Source organism: Doryrhamphus excisus, linkage group LG12 (assembly GCF_037039965.1).
Source record: "Doryrhamphus excisus strain RoL-2023G ecotype Guam linkage group LG12, RoL_Dexc_Guam_v1.1, whole genome shotgun sequence".
Taxonomy (NCBI): Eukaryota; Metazoa; Chordata; class Actinopteri; order Syngnathiformes; family Syngnathidae; genus Doryrhamphus; species Doryrhamphus excisus.
The window spans coordinates 15,299,856-15,320,598 of record NC_136368.1 but is presented as its reverse complement, the minus strand read 5'-3'; the positions used below and the strand labels follow the sequence as shown (position 1 = coordinate 15,320,598).

The following is a 20,743-nucleotide window of genomic DNA, read 5'->3' as shown; positions in this document are numbered from 1 at the left end:
TTACTCCAAAATATTTGATCTTTAAAAAACGTCTGATTTGTTTTCATGTTTTCACCCCCAGCTTTAGAGGTTCAACGTTCTCCAACGTAACTCCTCTAACTAACTTTCCCGCTGCCCTTTTTTTTTTGCCCGCAGGTCCCAAAGGCAAGCAGCTGGAGGGGACAGAATGTCCTCTCCATGTGGTCCACCCGCCAACAGGGGAGGAGTTCGCTTTGGGCTGTGGGGTGTGCAGGAATGCTCACACCTTCTAAAAACCCAAGACCTTCTACCTTTGGCGAACCACTTTATCCACTGTGATTTCTGGCTAGATCGCAAGCTGTCAGCTGCTGTGAAGCTCAGCACGTGAAGCTTGGCGTCGTCCTGTGTCTCCAGCCCCTCTTGGGATAAACGGGTCCAGGTTCCTAGGCTAGCCCAGAGTCCTCAGGTGTGCTCTCCTATACCAGTCAGTAATCCAGATTTTGGGATCCAGAGTAACCTGAAAAAACAAGCAATGATTTATTTAAAGAAACAAAAAGAAAACCTGTGGTGTGTTTGCATGCGGCCGTTGTTATTCCCTCGGCTTCTATAGACGTTGCACACCTCCTCATCACCCAGATTTAAAGACTTTTGTCCAAAAAAAAAGGAAAAGAAGAAACAGGCAGTATTTCCAGCTTCCTAATTATCTTACATTTATTGTTGTACGTAAACACTTTTGGTAACCTTGTACAGTATTCTCAACTGTCAAGTGCATCGTGAATTGGCAACAAACATCATTGAGGGTAATAAGACTGTTATTGTTTGGAAGGAAAGTAGTGTATGTAATCTTGTGTATATATAATACTATTCAAAAATGGGCTGTATTGCTACTTCTCACTTTCTTTGATCATTCTGGTATTATGTTGGAGCCAGAACTTTTAATGAAGTGCAATACTGGGTGTGCCTCCTATTTTGCAGCTGTTTAAAAAAACAAAAACAAACAAAAAAAAACTATGGAATGTATGTCAATAAAGCCACTGTACATTTTTATACAGTAGAAGCTCCCTGCTCTTCGAATTATCCTCTTCTATTGTCACAGCAACAAGCAGCCAACGATGATGTACATCTTATTTATAGTACCTACCAAATGTTAACAACAAACCTCAGCAAGACATCACCTTGAAGGCGTCGCCCTTCACACCAAATGATGATAATGTACATTTGTAACACTTTTCCCCAATATGAAAGAGGCCTAATGTTTGTTTGGTTTTTTTTTTTGTTGGAGGGGGAAAACAGCTGCTATTATATATATATTTACATATATATATATGGATAAATATATATATATAAAGCTTAATAACTTGTCAATCTGCTCTGTAATAACTGTGGTGGATGGAGTGGAATGGTAATAATAAACCAGGTTGTCTGTTTGGCAACGTTTACACATTGTCTTTTATCTCAAGGACTCTTAACAGCAACCCAACGGGACAAATGTGGGTTTCTTTCGGCTTTTTCCCTGATTATGGGGTCGCCACAGCGGATCTTTTTCATCAGCATACTGGTTTGCGTACAGGCCCGCCCACGAGTTCAGCTCAAAACTTGGGAGACACTGGTTTTACAGCAGCATCGCCTGTCCTATCGGTTCTCAACCGGTTTTGCTCCAGGACTCACCATCACCCCACGATGACAAGCAGTGACCCAAGTTGTGAACTCAACTCATTTCAACACATTTTCAACTAACAAACAAGACCGTGTGATGCATTCAAGGACAATGGGTAATTGGTGCTTTTGTTTTGATTGTATTTGTGTTGGGTTTTTTTTTTTTTGCTTTAGCAAAGACCTCCAATCCACCAGTTGAAAATCACTGCTATAGGATATTGGACTAGTGTTGTTGTGGAACGTCCTTAAAAATGCCACACGGAGGATGTTTGACTAGCAGTAGGTTCTTAAAAATAGCAAAGAGCTCCTGTCACATTAACAGGATGTTTTATTTGGGTAGACACTTTTTTGCTTACATTGGAATGTTTTCTGATTTACTTTACGGCTGCACGGTGGACGAGTGGTTGGCATGCAGGCCTCATAACTAGGAGACCGAGTTCAATTCCAGCCTCTGCCATCTGTGCGGAGTTTGCATGTTCTCCCTGTGCATGCGTGGGTTTTCTCTGGGTACTCCGGTTTCCTCCCACATTCCAAAAACATGCTAGGTTAATTGGCGACTCCAAATTGTCCATAGGTATGAATGTGAGTGTGAATGGTTGTTTGTTTATATGTGCCCTGTGATTGGCTGGCGACCAGTCCAGGGTGTACCCCTGTAGAAAATTGTTACATTACAAAATACTACAGTATATATATCCAAAGACAAAAATCCAAAAGGAAGGTTAAAAAATGGCAGAATTTATTCCAAAAACAGAAAGACACATGAACCATAGGTCAAATGCTTTAGCTTTGAAATATGGGAGTTTTATGAGACTTCAACTTGACAAGTACCAATAATTAATCGTATCTTTCTTTTATGACTAACATAGTGTGGACCCAGGAATAGCACTTATTTAAAATTGTCTCATTATTTTTTTTTATTCAAAAGTGGGCTTGCTTTAGCCGAGGGGCCATATGTTGTTGACACCCCTGGTCTAAAGGTTCATTATAATAATGTAGATATAATAACATAGATTGACAAATTAGGAGCATATTGGGTATGGCTTGATTAAGGAATAGGAATAGTGAGTGATTGGGTAATTTTCATGGCTTTGCAAGCCGTTTAGAGCAAAAAGTGGCGTGCTGTAAACTGCCATACATGCGTGACTGGGCTGCTCGTGCGTGCTGCCATTTTGCTTTATTCCCACAATGCACCGCACGTCTCAAAAACAACACTTCGCCATTTCAGGCTGAAGGGGGCCGCTTGCTTGCCTGAGACACCAGTTACGGATTTAGGTCAACCCCATCCGAGGCGACTCCGTGGCCGCGGAACTTCATTTGAAAACACCCCTGACTTGTGTGTGTGTTTTTTGTCACTTAACACTTGCCAACTGTTCTCCGATGCGTATTCTTTTGCTGGGCCGAATGGTATTTTCAAGCGTGGGCCCGGGCTGAGGTGTCAACTCGGTTGTCGGATTTTGCTGCTAGCACGCTAGCTGAGTGTAAACAAGGTAGGTTTGTGGCGCCGAAGCGGACATTCGACATGACTGGGAATCAAATAAGTAGTACAAATAGCGACAATGTTGTACATTAATATCTGTTTTATTGGTCAACATTTCTTTGGAGGCATATTTGCACTGCCGAATAACTAAGAAGCTAACTAAACATAATATTGCCATTTCACTTGGCGGTGGTTCACCAAATTAAAATAAATGTCAGTATGTTGCTTATATTTGTCAGCATAACGTTGGGTTAAAATTTAAAAACATACATGTCAGGCTATCTGCTAACGCGTGGCCTCAGTCGGGTTCGTGAACGTTACAAGCTACTTTTTAAATATAATATGGCCAACTTTTTAACTCTTAGTATATTATGTTCTTGCCAGTTCATAAAAATACTTTATATATCACAAATAAATAAACTTTAAAACATAAACTGTTACTAATCCAAAATTAACTATGCTAGCCTGAACTGACTGACCCAAAACAAGGGTAGACTACACTCAGTCAGGAGCTGTAGAAAGTGTAAGTTAACGCTGTTTGGTTTTATAGTGCAGGATATTAACTGTGTCAGCTTTGAATTTTCTCCTGTAGTCGAACGAGAGAGACAAAATATAAGATTATTAGGCGCTAAACTACATGCATGATGACCATCTATATCAAATTTGTAATGGTAACATTGATATGTGGCAATAAATGCCAAAAAAGAATGCTGGCTGCCCACATTCTCTTCTTGGATGACGTTTAAAGACACATGCTAAGACCAATAATTTCCATTTTGCACTGTTGGATCTTGGGGTTTTAAGTAGAGCTTCAAAATGCAAAAGGAAGAAATGTCTCTTATTGGGTAAAATTTGAGATTATTTTATTTTGCTGCCCTCAGTCTTCTCTTGAATAATATTTGCAGACACTCCCTAACATACATTTGCTTGATTGCTACTGTATTATATATAATATTATATATATTATCGTTGGGTTGGTTTGTTGCTGCTCTCTGTCTCTTTTTGGATGAAATTTGAGGACATTATTTTATCTGGCTGCTGCGTCTTAGTTCTATATATTATATTAAACTCCTCAGTCTCCATTTTGCTGGAGCTGCTTTGTTTTTGTGCGCCCTTTCCCTCTTGAGTAAAAATGGTCCACATTTTCAGTGTGCGCTTGGTTTACTTTTGTCACTGCAGCACCAAATCTAGACTTGAGTGACAGTGACTTAAATGTAATCGTGTTTTAGATGAAGCGGATGAAAGGCGCCAAGGAGGACAGCAATGGCTCCCCAAACAAGAGCCCGCCCGAGGCTCGTAAGAAGATCCGTAAGCAGTCAATGGCGGCATCAGAGACTGGCACCTTGCCGGACTCCAGCTGGGCTCGCCTACCCCAGGAGCTCCTCCTCCACATTTTCCAGTATCTGCCACTGCTGGACCGTGCCTATGCCTCTCAGGTGTGCCGTGGGTGGAACCAGGCCTTCCACATGCCTGAACTGTGGAGATGCTTTGAGTTTGAGCTCAACCAGCCCGCAAGCTCCTACCTGAAGGCAACGCATCCAGACCTCATCAAGCAGATCATCAAAAGGCACTCCAACCATCTGCAGTATGTCAGCTTCAAGGTGGGAGCACACTGTGTTAAAATGTTTTTACAAGGCTACAAAAAAAGACCCCAAAACATCTGTTCTTAATAACCTTTTTATGTTGCATTGGTGCTCACCAGGTGGACAGCAGCACCGAGTCTGCTGAGGCAGCCTGTGACATTCTTTCCCAGTTGGTCAACTGCTCATTGAAGACCTTGGGGCTCATCTCGACAGCCAGGCCCAGTTTTATGGAAGTCCCAAAGGTATGATTAACATCATCTGTCTACTGGGTATCCTGTATGTCTTCTTTGCCAATTGCGGGATGTTGTTTTTATGGTCGGCTTATGTTCCTTCTTTCCTAATTGCAGGATGTTTTTTATGGGTGAACAATTAAAGAAAAAACAAACATGTTCATATACCAGCAGATGGCAGTGTTTTGTCTTAACCTATTCAACATTGTTAGTTGTGTACTACCAAGAATAGTAACCTTGGTTTGTGTTCCTTCCGTCCAGTCTCACTTCATCTCCGCCCTGACGGTGGTCTTTGTCAACTCCAAGTCGCTGTCGTCACTGAAGATTGACGACACGCCAGTGGACGACCCCTCCCTCAAGGTGCTGGTGGCCAACAACAGCGACACGCTCAAACTGCTCAAGATGAGCAGCTGCCCTCACGTTTCGCCAGCGGGTATGTGACAACATTGAGAAAGCGACACAGTGATGCTAGACAAATGGCCTCCTGAGAGGATCTGGCATTTTACTCGCATGGGCCTTTTATACAGAAACAGCTTAGTTGGATATTGCTGCAAGTGTGACACAATTTTACAGTTGTTTTGACTAGGGTTTTAGCCTCAGCCCTTGTATCCACATTGCTAAATCAGTTTTTGAGCTAGCTTGCTCTTGCTTGCAAGTACAGTGGTTTAGAAACACTTCAAAGGTCTTTTGTGTTTTCAGGTATTCTGTGCGTGGCGGATCAGTGTCATGGCCTGAGAGAGCTAGCGTTGAACTACCACCTCTTGAGCGATGAGCTCCTGCTCGCCCTCTCCTCGGAGAAACACGTCCACCTGGAGCACCTACGTATTGATGTGGTGAGCGAGAACCCGGGCCAGCACTTCCACACCATCAAGAAGAGCAGTTGGGATGCCATGGTGCGCCACTCGCCCAAGTTCAACCTGGTCATGTACTTCTTCCTCTACGAGGACGAGTTTGGGCCATTCTTCAACGAGGAGATCCCCGTCACACATCTCTACTTCGGCCGCTCCGTCAGCAAAGAGGTGCTAGGCCGCGTGGGACTCCACTGCCCCCGTTTGGTGGAGCTGGTGGTGTGTGCCAATGGCCTGCGCCCCTTGGATGAGGAGCTCATCCGCATTGCTAAGCACTGCACCCAGCTGTCAGCTATCGGCCTGGGCGAGTGCGAGGTCTCCTGCAGCGCCTTTGTGGAATTTGTCAAGATGTGTGGCCGCCGCCTCTCTCAGCTCTCCATCATGGAGGAAGTTCTCATCCCGGATCACAAGTACTCTCTGGACGAAATCCACTGGGAGGTATCCAAGCACCTTGGCCGGGTTTGGTTTCCGGACATGATGCCCACCTGGTAAAAGAATGACTCGGGTGTGGCAGAGCCAGCTCCAGCCGGGCAGGGGTGGAAACTTAGCAAACTCCTGTGGAGTGAAGTACAGGAAGAATAATGCAGATCCCAAGTCACAGAAACATGACAGACTCTGTGCCTGTTGTCTTGAATATGGAAAAATGCTGATGAGGCAAACATCCAGCCACGGAACTCATCATCAGGCTTCTTCCCACGAGGAAACCTTTTTATAAAGAGTTCAGGAAAGTGATGACTCAGCACATAATTAGTTGCACTACCACTTAAATTGCAGGTCTGCAGCACAGTATGGCATTGAGGGGCAGTTTTACAAATAAAGCCTATTATGCTTCTGCTTGGTCACTATGACGTCCCCGCCGATGCCACCTTATCTTTTTATCTCTTTGTGGCGGTGGAGTGAGGGACTGTCAACTCTTCCGAAAAACACCCGGGGTGGTATTTTCGGGAGACTCAACACTGTGAGCATCCACAATTCTCATCGACCATTTAGCTTTTTAGCTTTGTCGCAAACAAGCAACGCCACTTAATGACAAGTGTTATTGGATCTGGAACTAATTTTCTTTATATCAATCACTGTTATTGGTAATATTGATCACAAATAGAAGGTTTTTGCAAAGGTGGGCTGTATGCCCTCTGAACGAGTCATATACGCACAGGATTAGATCCGGGTTAGATTTTTTGTGAGGTTCATGTCAAGCTACGCAGGAGGGTTTGGAACCAGGGGAGTGGTCCTCAACACGGGCATAATCCAGGCTTTAAGTGGAAAAGTGTCTGGATCTTTAATGTAAAAAAAAAAAAGCTGACACCGTAATGACAAACATGGCCATAGGAGATGTAGGAAATCAGAAATGTGTAAATATACGCCCATATTTGTCATGTGAAAGTGTACAGTGTTGCTCCTTGCCATGGAGATTTTCTTTGCTCGTTTTGATGTTTTCTTTTTTTCCTTGGCTTTCCAGGCGAATGTCATTTAAGTTTTTTTTGTAGTAGAGGCAGCGTTTCCCTAAGCACTTTACGTGAATACCAAATGACGCTAATTCCTCTAAAGCATATGATCTGATAAATGTATAGAAATCTACAATTTTCTGTGCGAGATTGCTTATAATTAGCCAGGTTATTGGCTATTTGCTTTTGATGCACCCCGTGCTTTCGGGACGCTCAGGTGCATTTTAATTTTATCTGTACATTCTGCTTTTTGCCTCTTCCCGCCCGAAAGCTTTTCCATCGCCAACAGCAAGTTCAGATGAGGGGTTTTTGTTTTTTTTCCTTTTAAGAAGGAAGTCTCAAATTCATCAGTGTATAAACACGCTGTCTTTGCTTGCAATGATGTAGAAATGTACTTAATTCTTTATTTCACCATGTCAAGATTCATTCACTTCACAACTTGTGCTTTTCTACAAAGTAAGAGCTCTCCTCTAACTTGCTGATGCCAATTTCCCGCCGCACAGTACCGGCTTGGCTCGATGTGAATAGAGGAAAATGTGGACCTTAATGGTTAATTTTATCGAAGAGGAGATTGAGAGTAGCTGCAGCCAAGTGGAGACTATGGAGTATAATTCTGTAACGCTAAGGCAGCACAGTGACAGGATAGGATAACGTTAGCATGTATGACCTGTGTCTGCTTTTGGCAGAGTAGGTACTATGCGGTGGAAATTAAACATCTTTACCATACTAGTTTAACTGTAACTTACTGATCTTTTGGAATTCAAAAACAGTTCAACGAACAGATTTTTTTTTTGTGGGGAAATTACTGTATTTTGTTTTTAAATACATGAAGTCCTTTAATGCATCATATAATCAACAGTGGAATATTATATTATTTTTTAAGAACTAGGTGACCAAAGTGCTCCTGTTCCTGCACTGGCCTGTAAAAACTAAGGGGAGGTATACAAAACACAATTTTAAATGAGTAGAATTTAATTGAAAAACTTTATTTTTTAATATTTAAAGTGTTTTGCTAACCTTCAGGGCAAAACTGTTTAAGGAGTGGTAGACCGGCCTTTTAGCAAATGATGTGAGTAATACAGGTGATGCAGTCTAACAGTAATACATCTTGATAGTACAGTACTGTTTCGCAAATATGTCACTAAACGTCTCACAGATCAATCAAAATTGCGTTGCTTTGGAGCAAAACCTGTGTTGACATGACTCTTCTTAATGCTTTTTGTCTACTTTTGCTTTTACTGGTCACCTGTCTTGGAAAAATTGGGGGGGAGAAAATAGTGTTGGCCATGTGATCGACTGGTAATAAATAAACGTTTGTGAATGTATGCTCTGTTTCATCTAAGTTTCATTCGTTCAAACATTGTCAATTGGGTATCGTTTCAAATCTTGCTTTTCTATCAGCTTTAAAAAAACATGGGTTTGTCCAAGCAAAGGTTTGGAGCCTAAAATGGGTTAGTTTTTTGCTTTTTCAGTCATATTTAGTTGTGATTGTTCTCATTGTATGTAAATGCTGTAAAATGGTACTACATGATGTATTTTATTAAGCCTAGTATGTAGACTTTAGCACTGCATTAAGGCAAAGGCACCTCCTCGTAAGTAATGCGTACATAAGGAGGCTTCATGGGCAGCCGCCAGTACTCAAAGTTATAGTAGAGGTAGAAGTTCTTGTCCAACACCACCTTTTTGTAAGCCTCTAACATGCTAAGTGCAAATTCCATCATAGACTGGTGTGGTCGGAATGTGTGATAAAAATCCCGAATGTCTGCTGCCAGGTTCTTGAGTGCCGGCTGTCCAAATATGGCACTGTCGTTGCCCAGATAGGTAGGCTCTCCGCTGTACAGGTAGATTTTGGTGTAGTTGTTCTGTGAGCGGCTGGACAGTTTAGCGCCCAGTTGGGCTAGTTTGCGGTACGTTCGGTGGACAAACTGTGAGCAATCGTACGACTCGAACCACACGGTGGCGTTGGGGCCAGGGTCGGAGTGGACCGTCCACGTCTCGTAGTAGATCCCTGTGGCGTTGTCGTCCTGCACCCACTTGGCCATTTCATTAAACTGATGACCTAGAGATTGTTAGTGAGGGTGGGACAAAATGAGTATTTTATTGTAGAGTAATATAAAGTTTATCAACATACAATCATCAAATAGACGATCTCAATATTGTTTCAGTATCGCAATATCGTAGTTGTCATGCCATTGTCAGCCTTCACGATGCTAGGTGCTACCATTCAAAACATGATGTATTCGGAATAGGTGTTGTACTTACCGCTGATCTCCGCTATTTTCTCCAAGGTTCCGTTCTGCGACCAGTGAGAGTCGTTGATGCCGTCAAAGAAGCAGGCCGCTCCTTGGTTGCACCAGAAGGGGGCGTACACCTCGGGTCTGAGGTGTGGGAAGGTACAGTTGCCAAGCTGGAAGAGTTCGTACCATTCCATGGTGTAGTTGGCCCCTGTCTTGGCACTACTGAAGCCTATGGCATCGTGCATGATGTGCTAAAAAAAAAAAGAGGTGATTTGCTTTATCTTATTCACTTATATACTAATAACTTACATATATCTGTCACATTCACATTGGACTTACGAGTTTGCCAAGCAAGTCTCCATATTTGAATTCCCACACAGGAGTCTGCAGTCGATACACTGAAATGACGTCGCTGTCCCTCAGGTAGGGAATGCGGCCATCGCGGTCCCCCGTGGGACAGAACGGGTAGAGAGCCTCACAGTAAGAGTCCACGTCAGGACGACTGTCAAAGCGTCTGAGGAGGACGTGAGGAGAGGATATGGTATATGGGAGTATTTTCATTAACAAAGAAGTAGTTCTGGTTTTGGGGTGCATGGTGGATGAGTGGTTAGCACGCAGGCCTCACAGCTAGGAGACCAATCAATTCCACCCTCGGCCATCTCTGTGTGGAGTTTGCATGTTCTTCCCTTGGGTGCATGGGTTTTCTCCGGGTACTCCGGTTTCCTCCCACATTTTCCATTCCATAAACATGCTAGGCTAATTGGCGAACAATCCAAATTGTCCATAAGTATGAATGTGAGTGTGAATGTTTTTTTTGTCTATATGTGCCCTGTGATTGGCTGGCGACCAGTCCAGGGTGTACCCCGCCTCTTACCCAAAGACAGCTGGGATAGGCTCCAGCACCCCCGCGTAAGCGGTAGAAAATGAATGAATGAATAGTTCTGGTTCCTTAACTATTTTGGTGATCCTGGTCAAAAATGGACACTGTTTTAACTGATTAGAGAGGGGACATTTCCTTGATTAAGCTAATTTGTTGTTTATTCTCTCGATAGTACAACTTTTTTCCTGCAAAATGACTTTTCTTGTATTGTTACAACAGCAACCTTTTTCCAGCAATATTAAGACATCTTTCCTTCAAAAAATATAACTTCATATTTAGTACAATTATAATTGTTTCCTTTTTTAGTGTGGCTCTTTTGTGCATATCGATGCTCAACAAAACACGTATATATGAGAAAAAATCTAATGATTGTTCTCCACAAATAATGTAATTATCACATTCCTTTTAAAATTCCAAGAATCCCATGAGAATGAATGTGTCTAAAGGAGCTACTCGTGAGTCTAACAGTGGGACATTGTTCGTTTAAATTAAATAAAAATTAATTATGGAGGAACAAGTATTTGTTGTACGTCACTTCTAAAATGTATACTTCAACACTTATTTTCAACACTATAACTCTTGTTATATACAGATAGTTTGTCGTAAACATAATTTTTTAATTTAAAAAATGATAAAGTTCACTTCAATTTACTGAAGCGACTTCCGGTTACGGTCACATTACTTGAAAGTGCCGTTTTAAGAGAAAAAGTTATGTAATATTTCCTACCTGTAAGGCACCGGCCATATTTGCTTCTTGAATGCAGTAACAACATGAAGAAAGACAATGAAGATGAAAAGGAAACAGAGACGAATCTCGTTTGGGGCCATTGTTCGATGCTCACAACATCGACGACAAATGACAGCAGCCTCTCGTCGTTTTTTCAACGCACTTCCGTATTGCAGGTCACGTGGTTTTGTTGACGAGTTGAAATCACGAGATTGATATTCGCAGACAAAAATAAAACAAAAACACATAATAAGAAGTAATCCCTGACAGATACGCGTATTTAGTTTTAATACATTAGAACCATTCGCTGAAATGGGTTTAGTTTTTTACGTCAATTAGGCTCTAAAACAATGGTTGGTCTGTTATACCTTTATGACCAGTAGAGGTCGCAGGTGCACAAAACGGCAGTTTGGCGACCGCAAAGAAAAACGAAGATGTGTCCTCCTGTCCTGTTGACAGTCCGCCATGCTTAGTCTACTTCAAGTCTGTGGTCGTAACTTACTCACACACAGCGCCGTTCAGGCAGTAAATAAAAGGTTTTATCCAGCACAGATGAGCAAAAAAGTAGCAGTGGTTTTGGCGGGCTGCGGGGTCTATGATGGCAGCGAGATCCACGAAGCTTCCGCCATTTTGGTGCATTTGAGCCGAGGAGGTGCAAGTGTAGGTCACAAATCCCGTCTATTGTGCTGTGTCGTCAGTTGATGTCATTCTTCTCACGTTTTATCCAATGGATAAATGTCCTATCGCTATCTTACATTGGCACTAGACATTTATTGGACCACTCATTTTGACCATGTTCATCATTGGTATTGTATAGGTTAACATGTTCGCCCCCAACGTGGACCAGATGCATGTGGTGGATCACCTCAAAGGGGAACCCTCCCAGGAGAAGAGAAACGTGCTGGTGGAGAGCGCCAGGCTGGCCCGTGGAAACATCCAAGACCTTTCCAAACTTAGTGTCAAAGACCATGACGCCATCATTTTTCCAGGTGACACCAGGGTTAGAGTTTCAAATTAGGAATTGTTGGATTAAGTATTTGCATTCTTGTTTACATTTACACAACAAAAAGAACAAAAAGCTGAAATATAGGGGAAACACGGTGGTAAATAATGATAATTTAAGATTATAAAATATAGGAATTCCATCCATCCATCCGCCCATCCATGTTTATAATAATACATTTGTTTGAGAAAAGCACTTTTAATTTATGTTAACCTGATGTCTTCTCAGGTGGTTTTGGGGCGGCAAAGAACCTCTGCACCTGGGCGGTGCAGGGCAAGGACTGCTCTGTCAACGCTGAGGTCAAGGCCGTGCTGGAGGCGTTCCGCAGCGAGGGAAAACCCATCGGCCTCTGCTGCATCTCGCCCGTCATCGCCGCTAAAGTGTTCCCCGGTTGTGAGGTCACGGTTGGCTTAGAGAACGACGACAAGTCTGTGGAACCTCTTCTGTTTGACGTCAATCAAGGACATGACAAAAATCTGACTTGAACCGCTGTTTTTCGCTTTTAGTTACCCCAACACAACAGACACAGCCACCGCAATCAACCAGCTGGGCTGCAAGCATGTGAGCACGGCTGTGGGCCAGAGCCACGTGGACCAGAAGAACAAGCTGATCACCACCTGTGCTTTCATGTGTGATGCGCCCATCCATGAAGTTTTTGATGGAATTGGCTCCATGGTGCAGGGTGTGCTCAAGCTGGCTTGATCGATTCTGCTGAAGTAACTGCATGCTGGTGTTTCAGCTAGCTTTCTTGGAAATGCTAAACATATAGTTTCCAAACACAATAAAATAGCACTTTTTTTGCTCTAATTGTTTAGCAATTGCTCTTTAGAATGGATTGTATGTCTGTTGGTTTGAATGTTAGATGCAGAGTGGCTGTATTTACCTGGCAATTGGCTATTTTCATAGCACGGTGTGGCTATATTTATACCCAACTACCACACAAACAGAAATTTAGGATAATAAAAGTTGTGATTGGTCAGTTTTTTGGACATTTCCTGTGTGTATACAACTATTCAGAGAAAGTCTTATGCCTTTTCCTTTGATTTCTGATCATTTGCATTAAAAGTGACTGTGGTAAGACGATTAGTTCCAACTCCAATAACATCCATAATCCTTTGTCTTTTTTTCCCTAAACTCTTTCTGTGTCCAAGGACTTATTTCCAGAGTTTGGAAATAATTTATCAATATAGCACAACTAGGTAGAAGTATCAATCCAAACGCTACTACCAATCCGATACTTAGACGACCCTTGTTATCGATAGGTCAATATTTGGATCGATCCCTGCAACTTATACATGATGACTCCAGGCCTGGTAACTATTTAAGTTATATGTGTGATTAACTTTACAATCTTAATAGTTTCTAATAAGACGGAGAAAGTCTATCGTCTAAACGTGCGCAATAATACGAAAGTAAAAGAAACATCTTGACACAAAAACCCACCCTCAATTCTGGAATGTTCCATTATTTGGAGCGTGGCGTGTGTTTCGAAAGTTATACACAATTTCTTTGACGTTTAAATGACACTTTAAATTCCTGTAAGGTTTGAAGTGACACACTGAGATTTTATTGTTTAGTGTTAATGATTGTAACCTGTCTAGAGTAATCTACCTTTCTATCATCGGATTTATTACAGAACCAGACTCCCCTTCGTCGTGGTAAAATGGCGACTGCGGTGTGCCGACGCGGAAGCGATACAGACTAAAGACCAGCTGTTTAAATCTAGCTGCTTCTCTCACATTCTCACAGTAAAATCAACTTAAATTGTTCCGAAAATGAGTTCCCCGCGTTGGCTGCCATTGGAGTCCAATCCTGAAGTAAGTGTCGTTCTTTTATTGGTTTTAATTAAGTTATAATTCGTGTAGGAAACATACAGCATGTGCAGGCTAGCTAAAGTGACGTTAGCATTTAGCACAAGCGGATACTGTTATTGTGGTTTTAATAGCATATAAACAATGCCAGCTAAAACGTTCTATTGTCATTTGTCGTTTCAGGTTATGACCAAGGTGAGTGTGATTTTTGATTGCATTTATTAATTGACAAGCAAGTAACAAAACAAATCTACAGTGTTGTGACGTGCATAATAATTTTAACGTGTTTATGATCCAAAATAAATAAAGTTTTTGCTCATTTTGGCAGACAGTGGATGGTTTCCTATACGGTGGCCCATAGGGTAAACACAGAAATGGTCCAAGACACACAAACACAATTAAACAGATGCAACAGGAACATGCTGCAAATAATAATGCTGCCACATTAAAAGCAAATGCTGTAAATGCCCAAAAGTGCAGCCAGTTCACGGTTCCAAGGGGACCTACCTCTTTTCGGCGTCCTGCTCATGGCTACTCTTTGCTTGTGGCTCCCTGGTCGCTTGGGAAGCTTTCATTTTCTTCTGTGAACTTGCACCATTTCTCTCATGCAGTTGTATTGAGGGATTTGGCCTTTGTAGTATTTCTCTGTTGTTTTTGTTGTTGACCTTGCAGCATTTTCAATTTGAAGACTCCCTGTTGCTTGGCATTCATGTTTTGGATCATTTCTGTTCACAGTTTGGACGTTGCTATCCCTGTTGGCCACTTTAGTTTCCTGTTAACTAAACATTGATAATTTTGTGCCTAGTTCGTCAATTCTTTGGGCATGAAGCTCAGCTGGCAGTTTGGAGATGTGTATGGGTTGGATCCAGAACTTCTCGGCATGGTGCCGAGACCTGTGTGTGCTGTGCTGCTTCTCTTTCCTGTCACAGAGAAAGTACGTATTACTTGGTTAATACAGTAGATCCCTGTCTAACCATGACTTGGCATTAACTCATATTTCACAGCAGGAAGATGATTTGATAAGATCTAATGTTATGTAACTGCATGTTTAAGTACAATACTGTATACTGCATGACTGAAATTGTTAGTTTATGTGTGAAGCTTTTTCATAGGTTTGAGAGCAGGGATCACTAACTCCAGACACCATCCAATGCGGACCTTGTTTTACAGTCGTCCCTCCCTGTATCACAGTTGGATATCACTTCCTCATATTTTTCAAAAGTTAATATTACAGTAATATTACATTCATGAGACAGCACCCAACATTACATTACCTTAACTTGCACTGTATGGAGTCAGCAATGGTGGGACATGACATTGTAAAGAAAGGTTCTCCTCCCGTTTAATGTGGAAGTGGTATGATTTTGTTTTTTTACATTGTTCTTCTCCCAATGCTTTGACTACGAAAATATTAAATTTATTGTGAGGATAAGCGGTAGAAAAGGAATGATGAATGAATATTGATTCCTACTTGGTGGAAAATCACTTATAAAAATGAGAGATGACTTTATAGTCAATGAGTTATTATGTATTTTAAGCTTTTACAGGGCGCTTCTATTTTTACATTCCACATAATGCTACTCGGCCAATCGAATCTGTGCATTGGCTCTAAATGTTGCTGCTTAAAATGCAACAGAGACAGATGAAAGAGTGAGACATACAGTATAGTGATACAGGGAAAGGAGTGAGAGGTACAGATAATAATGGGTGTGTTTATTATTTTTGCCATTCACGGTACTCCTGTTTGTGTACACGAAGCTTCATGGCCTTTTTATCCCTGAATGAACCAGTATGAAGCCTATAAACAAGAGGAAGAAGACAGGCTGAGAAAGCAGCCACAGGAAGTCTCTCCGGACGTCTTCTTCATGAGGCAAACCATCGGCAATGCATGCGGAACAATTGGATTGATCCACGCTGTGGCCAACAACCTGCCACACCTGGAATTTGGTGAGTTGTTTTTACAATCAGTCATTAATTATTGGGTTGTGTACAAAACACAGTGTCATTGTATTTCTGCCCATAATTACTTGGAAAGGATATCTCTTGTGCTTGTGTTCGTATTGTTTTTTCTTGTCATGTTAATTCATACCAGCGCACTAGCCGTCACTTACGAAACAAACAATGGAGCGGTTTGTGTACGCATAAAGGTTGGGGATCACTGGTATAAAGTTTCAAACTACTGTCCTGTAGTTGCACTGAGACAAAATAGTTGTTAAATAAATTAATTGCATGCAAGCAGGCAGGAAGAAAGGTCACTCTGCATTGGTTCAGCACCATCAACACAAACAATATACAGTATACCGGATTTATTAGACAATGATGGCAATATAAAAGACAGGAACTGAACAAACGTCCCACCTTTTTTAAAATATATATATATTATATTACATTATGATAATATTAGTGGTGTATTTGGTTTCAAAAGTGTTGCCAATAAAATATAATTGAGTGCCAATTTGTGTGACCATAAACATTTCAAAATGCACCTGCATTGTTTTGTGGCTCAAAGTTAATAAATCAAATGCTGATTGCGCAATCCTGAAAAAAGCCTCACATGTAAATTTTAAAAGGTTTAGGGACTCACAACTAATGAGTAATTAGTGAACAGATGGAATCTGAGCCATACACATGTAACTGTTCCTACATACTGTATTTGTTGTACATTTTACCTGTGTTTTTAGAAAATAAATACATTTAAAAATGTGTGTGTATGTGTGTGTATATATATATATATACTTTAAAAAATACAAATCTGAAAATTTGTTGTTTTAGCCAAATGTTTGTGTTCTAATCTGACACAATATAAGCTTTTAAAAAATGATGTATTTTTTTCTTTTTAGAGTCCGACTCTCCTCTCAAGAAGTTTGTAGAAGTCACCTGTAAAATGACTCCGCAGGAACGAGGTGCCTTCTTGGAGAGAGATGAGGTGTGCTTTGTGACACACACACACACACACACACACACACACACACACACAAGGTGGTATAGGCATTCAGCTAACAAGTCATCTTTGTGTTTGTCCCAGAGTATTCGTGTCACACATGAATCCAGTGCACAGGAGGGACAGACTGAGGTGTGTGTTGTTTTTTTTTTATAATCACAATAGATTGAAAGCATACTATTATTTTGTTTGTCTTTTGCAGGCGCCAAGCTTAGATGAAAAAGTCAACCTTCACTTTATAGCTTTCGTGAACGTCGGCGGGCAATTGTATGAGCTAGGTGAGCTAATGACTTTTATTGTTTTTGTGTACAGTGCAACCTCCGAAGTCATCAATTTTTGAATAAAGCCATGTTCAAATCACAGTGATATCATATTCAGGAAGATTCAGATTTTATTATTGTGACAATTAGTTAATTAGTAGTCAGTCCCTTGGGGGCGCTATTGAGCAGGATTTTCTTTTACTTTTTTTTCTAAGATTTGTAATTTTTTTAATCGAACAATTGCCTTGAAATGTAGAGGTTCCACTTCTGACTTCACATTTCCCAAAAATAACGTTTTTTTCTCATTCAGATGGCAGGAAACCTTTCCCTATTTGTCACGGAAAAACATCGGGGGATACTCTTCTCGAGGTAAGGAGACATTAAAAACGGTGATGTCAAAACTGAAAGAAAATTGTTGAAAACAGAACTTTTTTTTTTTTTTTTTCAACAAATGCAGGATGCCGTGGAGGTTTGTAAGATCTTCATGGCTCGTGACCCACAGGAGGTCCGTTTCACAATCATCGCCCTCTCCAAAGATTAGTACTGAGGTGTGCCGTGAGCGGAGAAAACACTTCACTGCCAAACATTCTCAAGTGCTGACTTTATCTGCATCATAGCACTGATTTGGAGCAAGCTAACAAAACATTTTTCAATTGAAACAAATGATTTCCACTAATTACTTGTACGAGTTGGATGAGATTCTTCATGAATCGGAGATGCGCTAGCTTGATATTGCACTAAAAATGTTTACATAGCATGTTTGGCTTTCGGCAAAGGAGAGAAATTGAGCGCACTTTTCACGCCATGGCAGCAAGGAATTGGTTTGTTGTCATTCATAGACAAATGACAGTGTTGCGAAGCGCTTACTAATTAAAGCATGTCTCCACTTTCTCCTCCTCCTGTGTGTCAGGCCAAGTCAAGACTGTATGTCCTTGTGAACGGTGCCTACATTTTTTGTAATAATTAAAAAAAAAAACTAAATTAAACGCTGAATGTGACATCTCATTGTGTTGACATATGTGAGATGTTGAGCAACAAGTATTCCTTGTGACGTCGAAGCGAAATCAGCTAAAGCTTAATTGGCTTACAGTGATAATTACATTCATGAAGAGCTTTCATAGACTGGCGATCACTCAGTTTTTAAATGCTATGTCTGCTATACAGTCGTTATAATACATACTTAACATAAAAATACATGTAAAAAAAGGACACTTTTCAGAGAAGTAAATTTTTTTTTATTTGTTGGGACCGTTTGGGAAATGTCTCTTTTTTTCAGGTTGCTTCAGTGGCACTTTTCCGGCCTGGGGGGTATGAGCGACCTCACAAACCCTCATTGTAGTCTTAATAGCTGGACCCAAAAATTACTGTAAAGACAACTCTTTCGAGTGTCTATTTTCAGGATTTTTTTTCAGGTCATCAAATCTCATATTTTCAGGTCACTTGAACAGTACCTTTCTGGTCAGGGAGGCGAGGGAAACCTACCACACTCTCATCAGGGGTCCCGACAGGACCCACAAATGGCAGTAAAGGCCACTATTCCAAGGGTTCCATTTAAAAAGAAATGAAAAAAAAATTACTAAAATATTTAAAAATAAATAGAAAATCAGGAATCATATTGTCCAGTGAAAAGAATGCATTTCCATAAAATTTTTAGGGGGGGTTCTCGAGGTACTCCGGTTTCCTCCCACATTCCAAAAACATGCTAGGTTAATTGGAGACTCCAAATTGTCCATAGGTATGAATGTGAGTGTGAATGGTTGTTTGTCTGTATGTGCCCTGTGATTGGCTGGCGATCAGTCCTGGAGACAGCTGGGATAGGCTCCAGCATGCCCGCGTCTCTCGTGAGTATAAGCGGTATAGAAAGTGGATTGATAGTTATGGTCACATTTTCTTCAAAAACAATATATTTATCTATTGTCTATTGATAAGCTTGTTTTTCCAGAAATTTTATTTCTTATCAAAAAAAAAAAACCCAAAAGGTTTTTCTGGTAAATAGACAAAACAAATGTGGAGATACAGGTTTGAAGCCAGATAAATACACTTTAATTTTTTTGTTTTTCAGCAAAAACTCAATGCATTATTACACTAATATGTTCAGTGAAAGGCATGCATTTCCATAAAAATTGCTATTTGTTTTCAGTCCCCTTTTTCACACAGGAAAATACACAAAATTTGAAGATACAGTACATGCTTTTTCATTGGACAGCGACAACAACGATACTGCTTTTGAATAGATTATCCACCACATATGGTTTAATATACGTATCATTTGATTACTTTACAACACACGCAGTTCACCTTAACGGCCGCTAAGTGTCGCTGCAGGGACAACTGTCGTTGAACGGAAAGTTCAAATCTCTCCAGGGGATCTTTTTTTTTTTATGCAGACATAAAAGGTGAAAAGCTGCACACGCCGATCCACACACGTTTGGAAGCGGACGAAAAGAAAACGTACACCAACTAATGGGATCAGCATGAAAAGATAACCGAACAATAAGTCAACAGGTGTGTCGGAGGCTCGGCCAGGTAAGTGTGATGCGATGCAAAGGAATGCTTGACAGTTACACCTTGCAGTCATTGTGTGCGTGAGCAACACAACAATAAAGTGGAGTTTACTTTTTGTTTTTCTTCGCTCAAGAAGATCAGCAGAGATCACCTGGTCCACTTGGAGAATTCCGACCATGGTTTTGAGGACTTAGGAGGAGGAAGAAACGTAGTGGACTCGTTGGACTCACATTCACTAAAAGAAGAAGAAGAAGAAGAAAAGGACATATACTGTGTATATATATAAAAGAAACAAGTTTTGGTGTGATGGAGTGGAGAGAACAGTCCACGGTGACCCACCAGGACGCGTACTTGGAGGCTCAGCGGTGGATAGAAGTGAGTAGACTTTCACATCTTTCTGTATTTGTTGAACTCATCCAATTTAAACGCGTCTCTCTTTAGAAAATTTCAATATTGTGCGTTTTTGTGAATTTAGTCATTACATTATCTATACAGCACAACAGTCAAGGCACTTTTTGCACATTAGTTTTCAAAATATGTATACACATACATATATAAACATCCACATATGTCTGTATATTGTATAAATTAACATTAAATATGTAAATATTATAATAATGGGATATAAAAAAAAGTAATTGGTTCACTTTCACTGTGCACAGAACACACAAAAGGCATCAAATACAGTGGAAATGTCCTTGGGCAAGATACTGCGTCATCTGTATGTAAATGTGCTAACATTTGAGTGCCTTGGAGGTGAGAAGTTGCTGGTTGTAAGACCATTTACCATTCTCCTAAATCAACATAAACCTTACTGGGTGATTGAGTCTGGTCTTCAAGCCGATAATAGCATAAGTGAATTTGCCTGAAGTAGGACTAAACAACAATAAATGGAATATTTGAACCTGTTTGAGCTGCACGGTGGATGAGTGGTTAACGCGCAGACCTCACAGCAAGGAGACCCGAGTTCAATCCCACTCTCGGCCAGTGGAGTTTGCATGTTCTCCCCGTGCACGTGTGGGTTTTCTCCGGTTTCCTCCCACATTCCAAAAACATGCTAGGTTAATTGGCCGCTCCAAATGTGAGTGTGAATGGTTGTTTGTCTATATGTGCCCTGTGATTGGCTGGCGACCAGTCCAGTGTGTACCCCGCCTCTCGCCCAAAGACAGGTGGGATAGGCTC

At 41.1% G+C, this 20,743-nt stretch overlaps 6 protein-coding genes across 26 annotated transcripts in view; 5 read left to right on the top strand and 1 right to left on the bottom strand.

Moving 5' to 3' along the window:
* mycbp2 (MYC binding protein 2) overlaps positions 1-1,404 on the top strand; it is a 56,387-nt gene extending 54,983 nt beyond the window's left edge. For all 13 annotated transcript variants that reach the window (XM_058083133.2, XM_058083141.2, XM_058083129.2 and 10 more), the window contains one exon: positions 136-1,404. In XM_058083133.2, coding sequence (XP_057939116.2) covers positions 136-251 — 116 coding nt within the window. In that variant the 3' untranslated portion in view covers positions 252-1,404. The remainder of the gene's footprint in view (positions 1-135) is intronic.
* A 1,403-nt stretch (positions 1,405-2,807) lies between these two features.
* On the top strand, positions 2,808-7,386 carry fbxl3a (F-box and leucine-rich repeat protein 3a). The gene is made up of 5 exons (XM_058081172.2): positions 2,808-3,101; positions 4,321-4,692; positions 4,794-4,916; positions 5,166-5,337; positions 5,604-7,386. The coding sequence occupies exons 2-5, from the start codon at positions 4,321-4,323 to the stop codon at positions 6,242-6,244; spliced, it is 1,308 nt and encodes a 435-aa protein (XP_057937155.2). The 5' UTR covers positions 2,808-3,101; the 3' UTR covers positions 6,245-7,386.
* A 1,273-nt stretch (positions 7,387-8,659) lies between these two features.
* On the bottom strand, positions 8,660-11,191 carry cln5 (CLN5 lysosomal BMP synthase). The gene is made up of 4 exons (XM_058081173.2): positions 11,042-11,191; positions 9,774-9,948; positions 9,460-9,685; positions 8,660-9,256 (listed from the first exon to the last, which is right to left on the bottom strand). The coding sequence occupies exons 1-4, from the start codon at positions 11,140-11,142 to the stop codon at positions 8,769-8,771; spliced, it is 990 nt and encodes a 329-aa protein (XP_057937156.2). The 5' UTR covers positions 11,143-11,191; the 3' UTR covers positions 8,660-8,768.
* A 250-nt stretch (positions 11,192-11,441) lies between these two features.
* On the top strand, positions 11,442-13,023 carry LOC131135399 (glutamine amidotransferase-like class 1 domain-containing protein 3, mitochondrial). Its single transcript, XM_058081174.2, has 4 exons — positions 11,442-11,701; positions 11,859-12,030; positions 12,273-12,471; positions 12,551-13,023. Exons 1-4 carry the CDS (start codon positions 11,507-11,509, stop codon positions 12,744-12,746), a joined length of 762 nt encoding a protein of 253 aa, XP_057937157.2. The 5' UTR covers positions 11,442-11,506; the 3' UTR covers positions 12,747-13,023.
* A 684-nt stretch (positions 13,024-13,707) lies between these two features.
* uchl3 (ubiquitin carboxyl-terminal esterase L3 (ubiquitin thiolesterase)) lies at positions 13,708-18,996 on the top strand. Of its 2 annotated transcripts, XM_058081175.2 has the most exons (9): positions 13,708-13,861; positions 14,039-14,050; positions 14,661-14,789; positions 15,646-15,802; positions 16,696-16,781; positions 16,881-16,928; positions 16,999-17,074; positions 17,367-17,425; positions 17,514-18,996. In XM_058081175.2, exons 1-9 carry the CDS (start codon positions 13,820-13,822, stop codon positions 17,595-17,597), a joined length of 693 nt encoding a protein of 230 aa, XP_057937158.2. In that variant the 5' UTR covers positions 13,708-13,819; the 3' UTR covers positions 17,598-18,996. The 2 variants fall into 2 exon arrangements, with proteins under 2 accessions (XP_057937158.2, XP_057937160.2); XM_058081177.2 differs by lacking the exon at positions 14,039-14,050 and having other exon boundaries at positions 13,710-13,861.
* Positions 18,997-19,095: 99 nt separating this feature from the next.
* lmo7a (LIM domain 7a) overlaps positions 19,096-20,743 on the top strand; it is a 56,459-nt gene continuing 54,811 nt past the window's right edge. For 4 of the 8 annotated variants that reach the window (XM_078794998.1, XM_078795000.1, XM_078794999.1 and 1 more), the window contains exons 1-2: positions 19,096-19,582; positions 19,695-19,936. In XM_078794998.1, coding sequence (XP_078651124.1) covers positions 19,868-19,936 — 69 coding nt within the window. In that variant the 5' untranslated portion in view covers positions 19,096-19,582; positions 19,695-19,867. The remainder of the gene's footprint in view (positions 19,583-19,694; positions 19,937-20,743) is intronic. The other 4 variants (XM_078795001.1, XM_078795003.1, XM_078794997.1 and 1 more) reach the window with 3 other exon arrangements.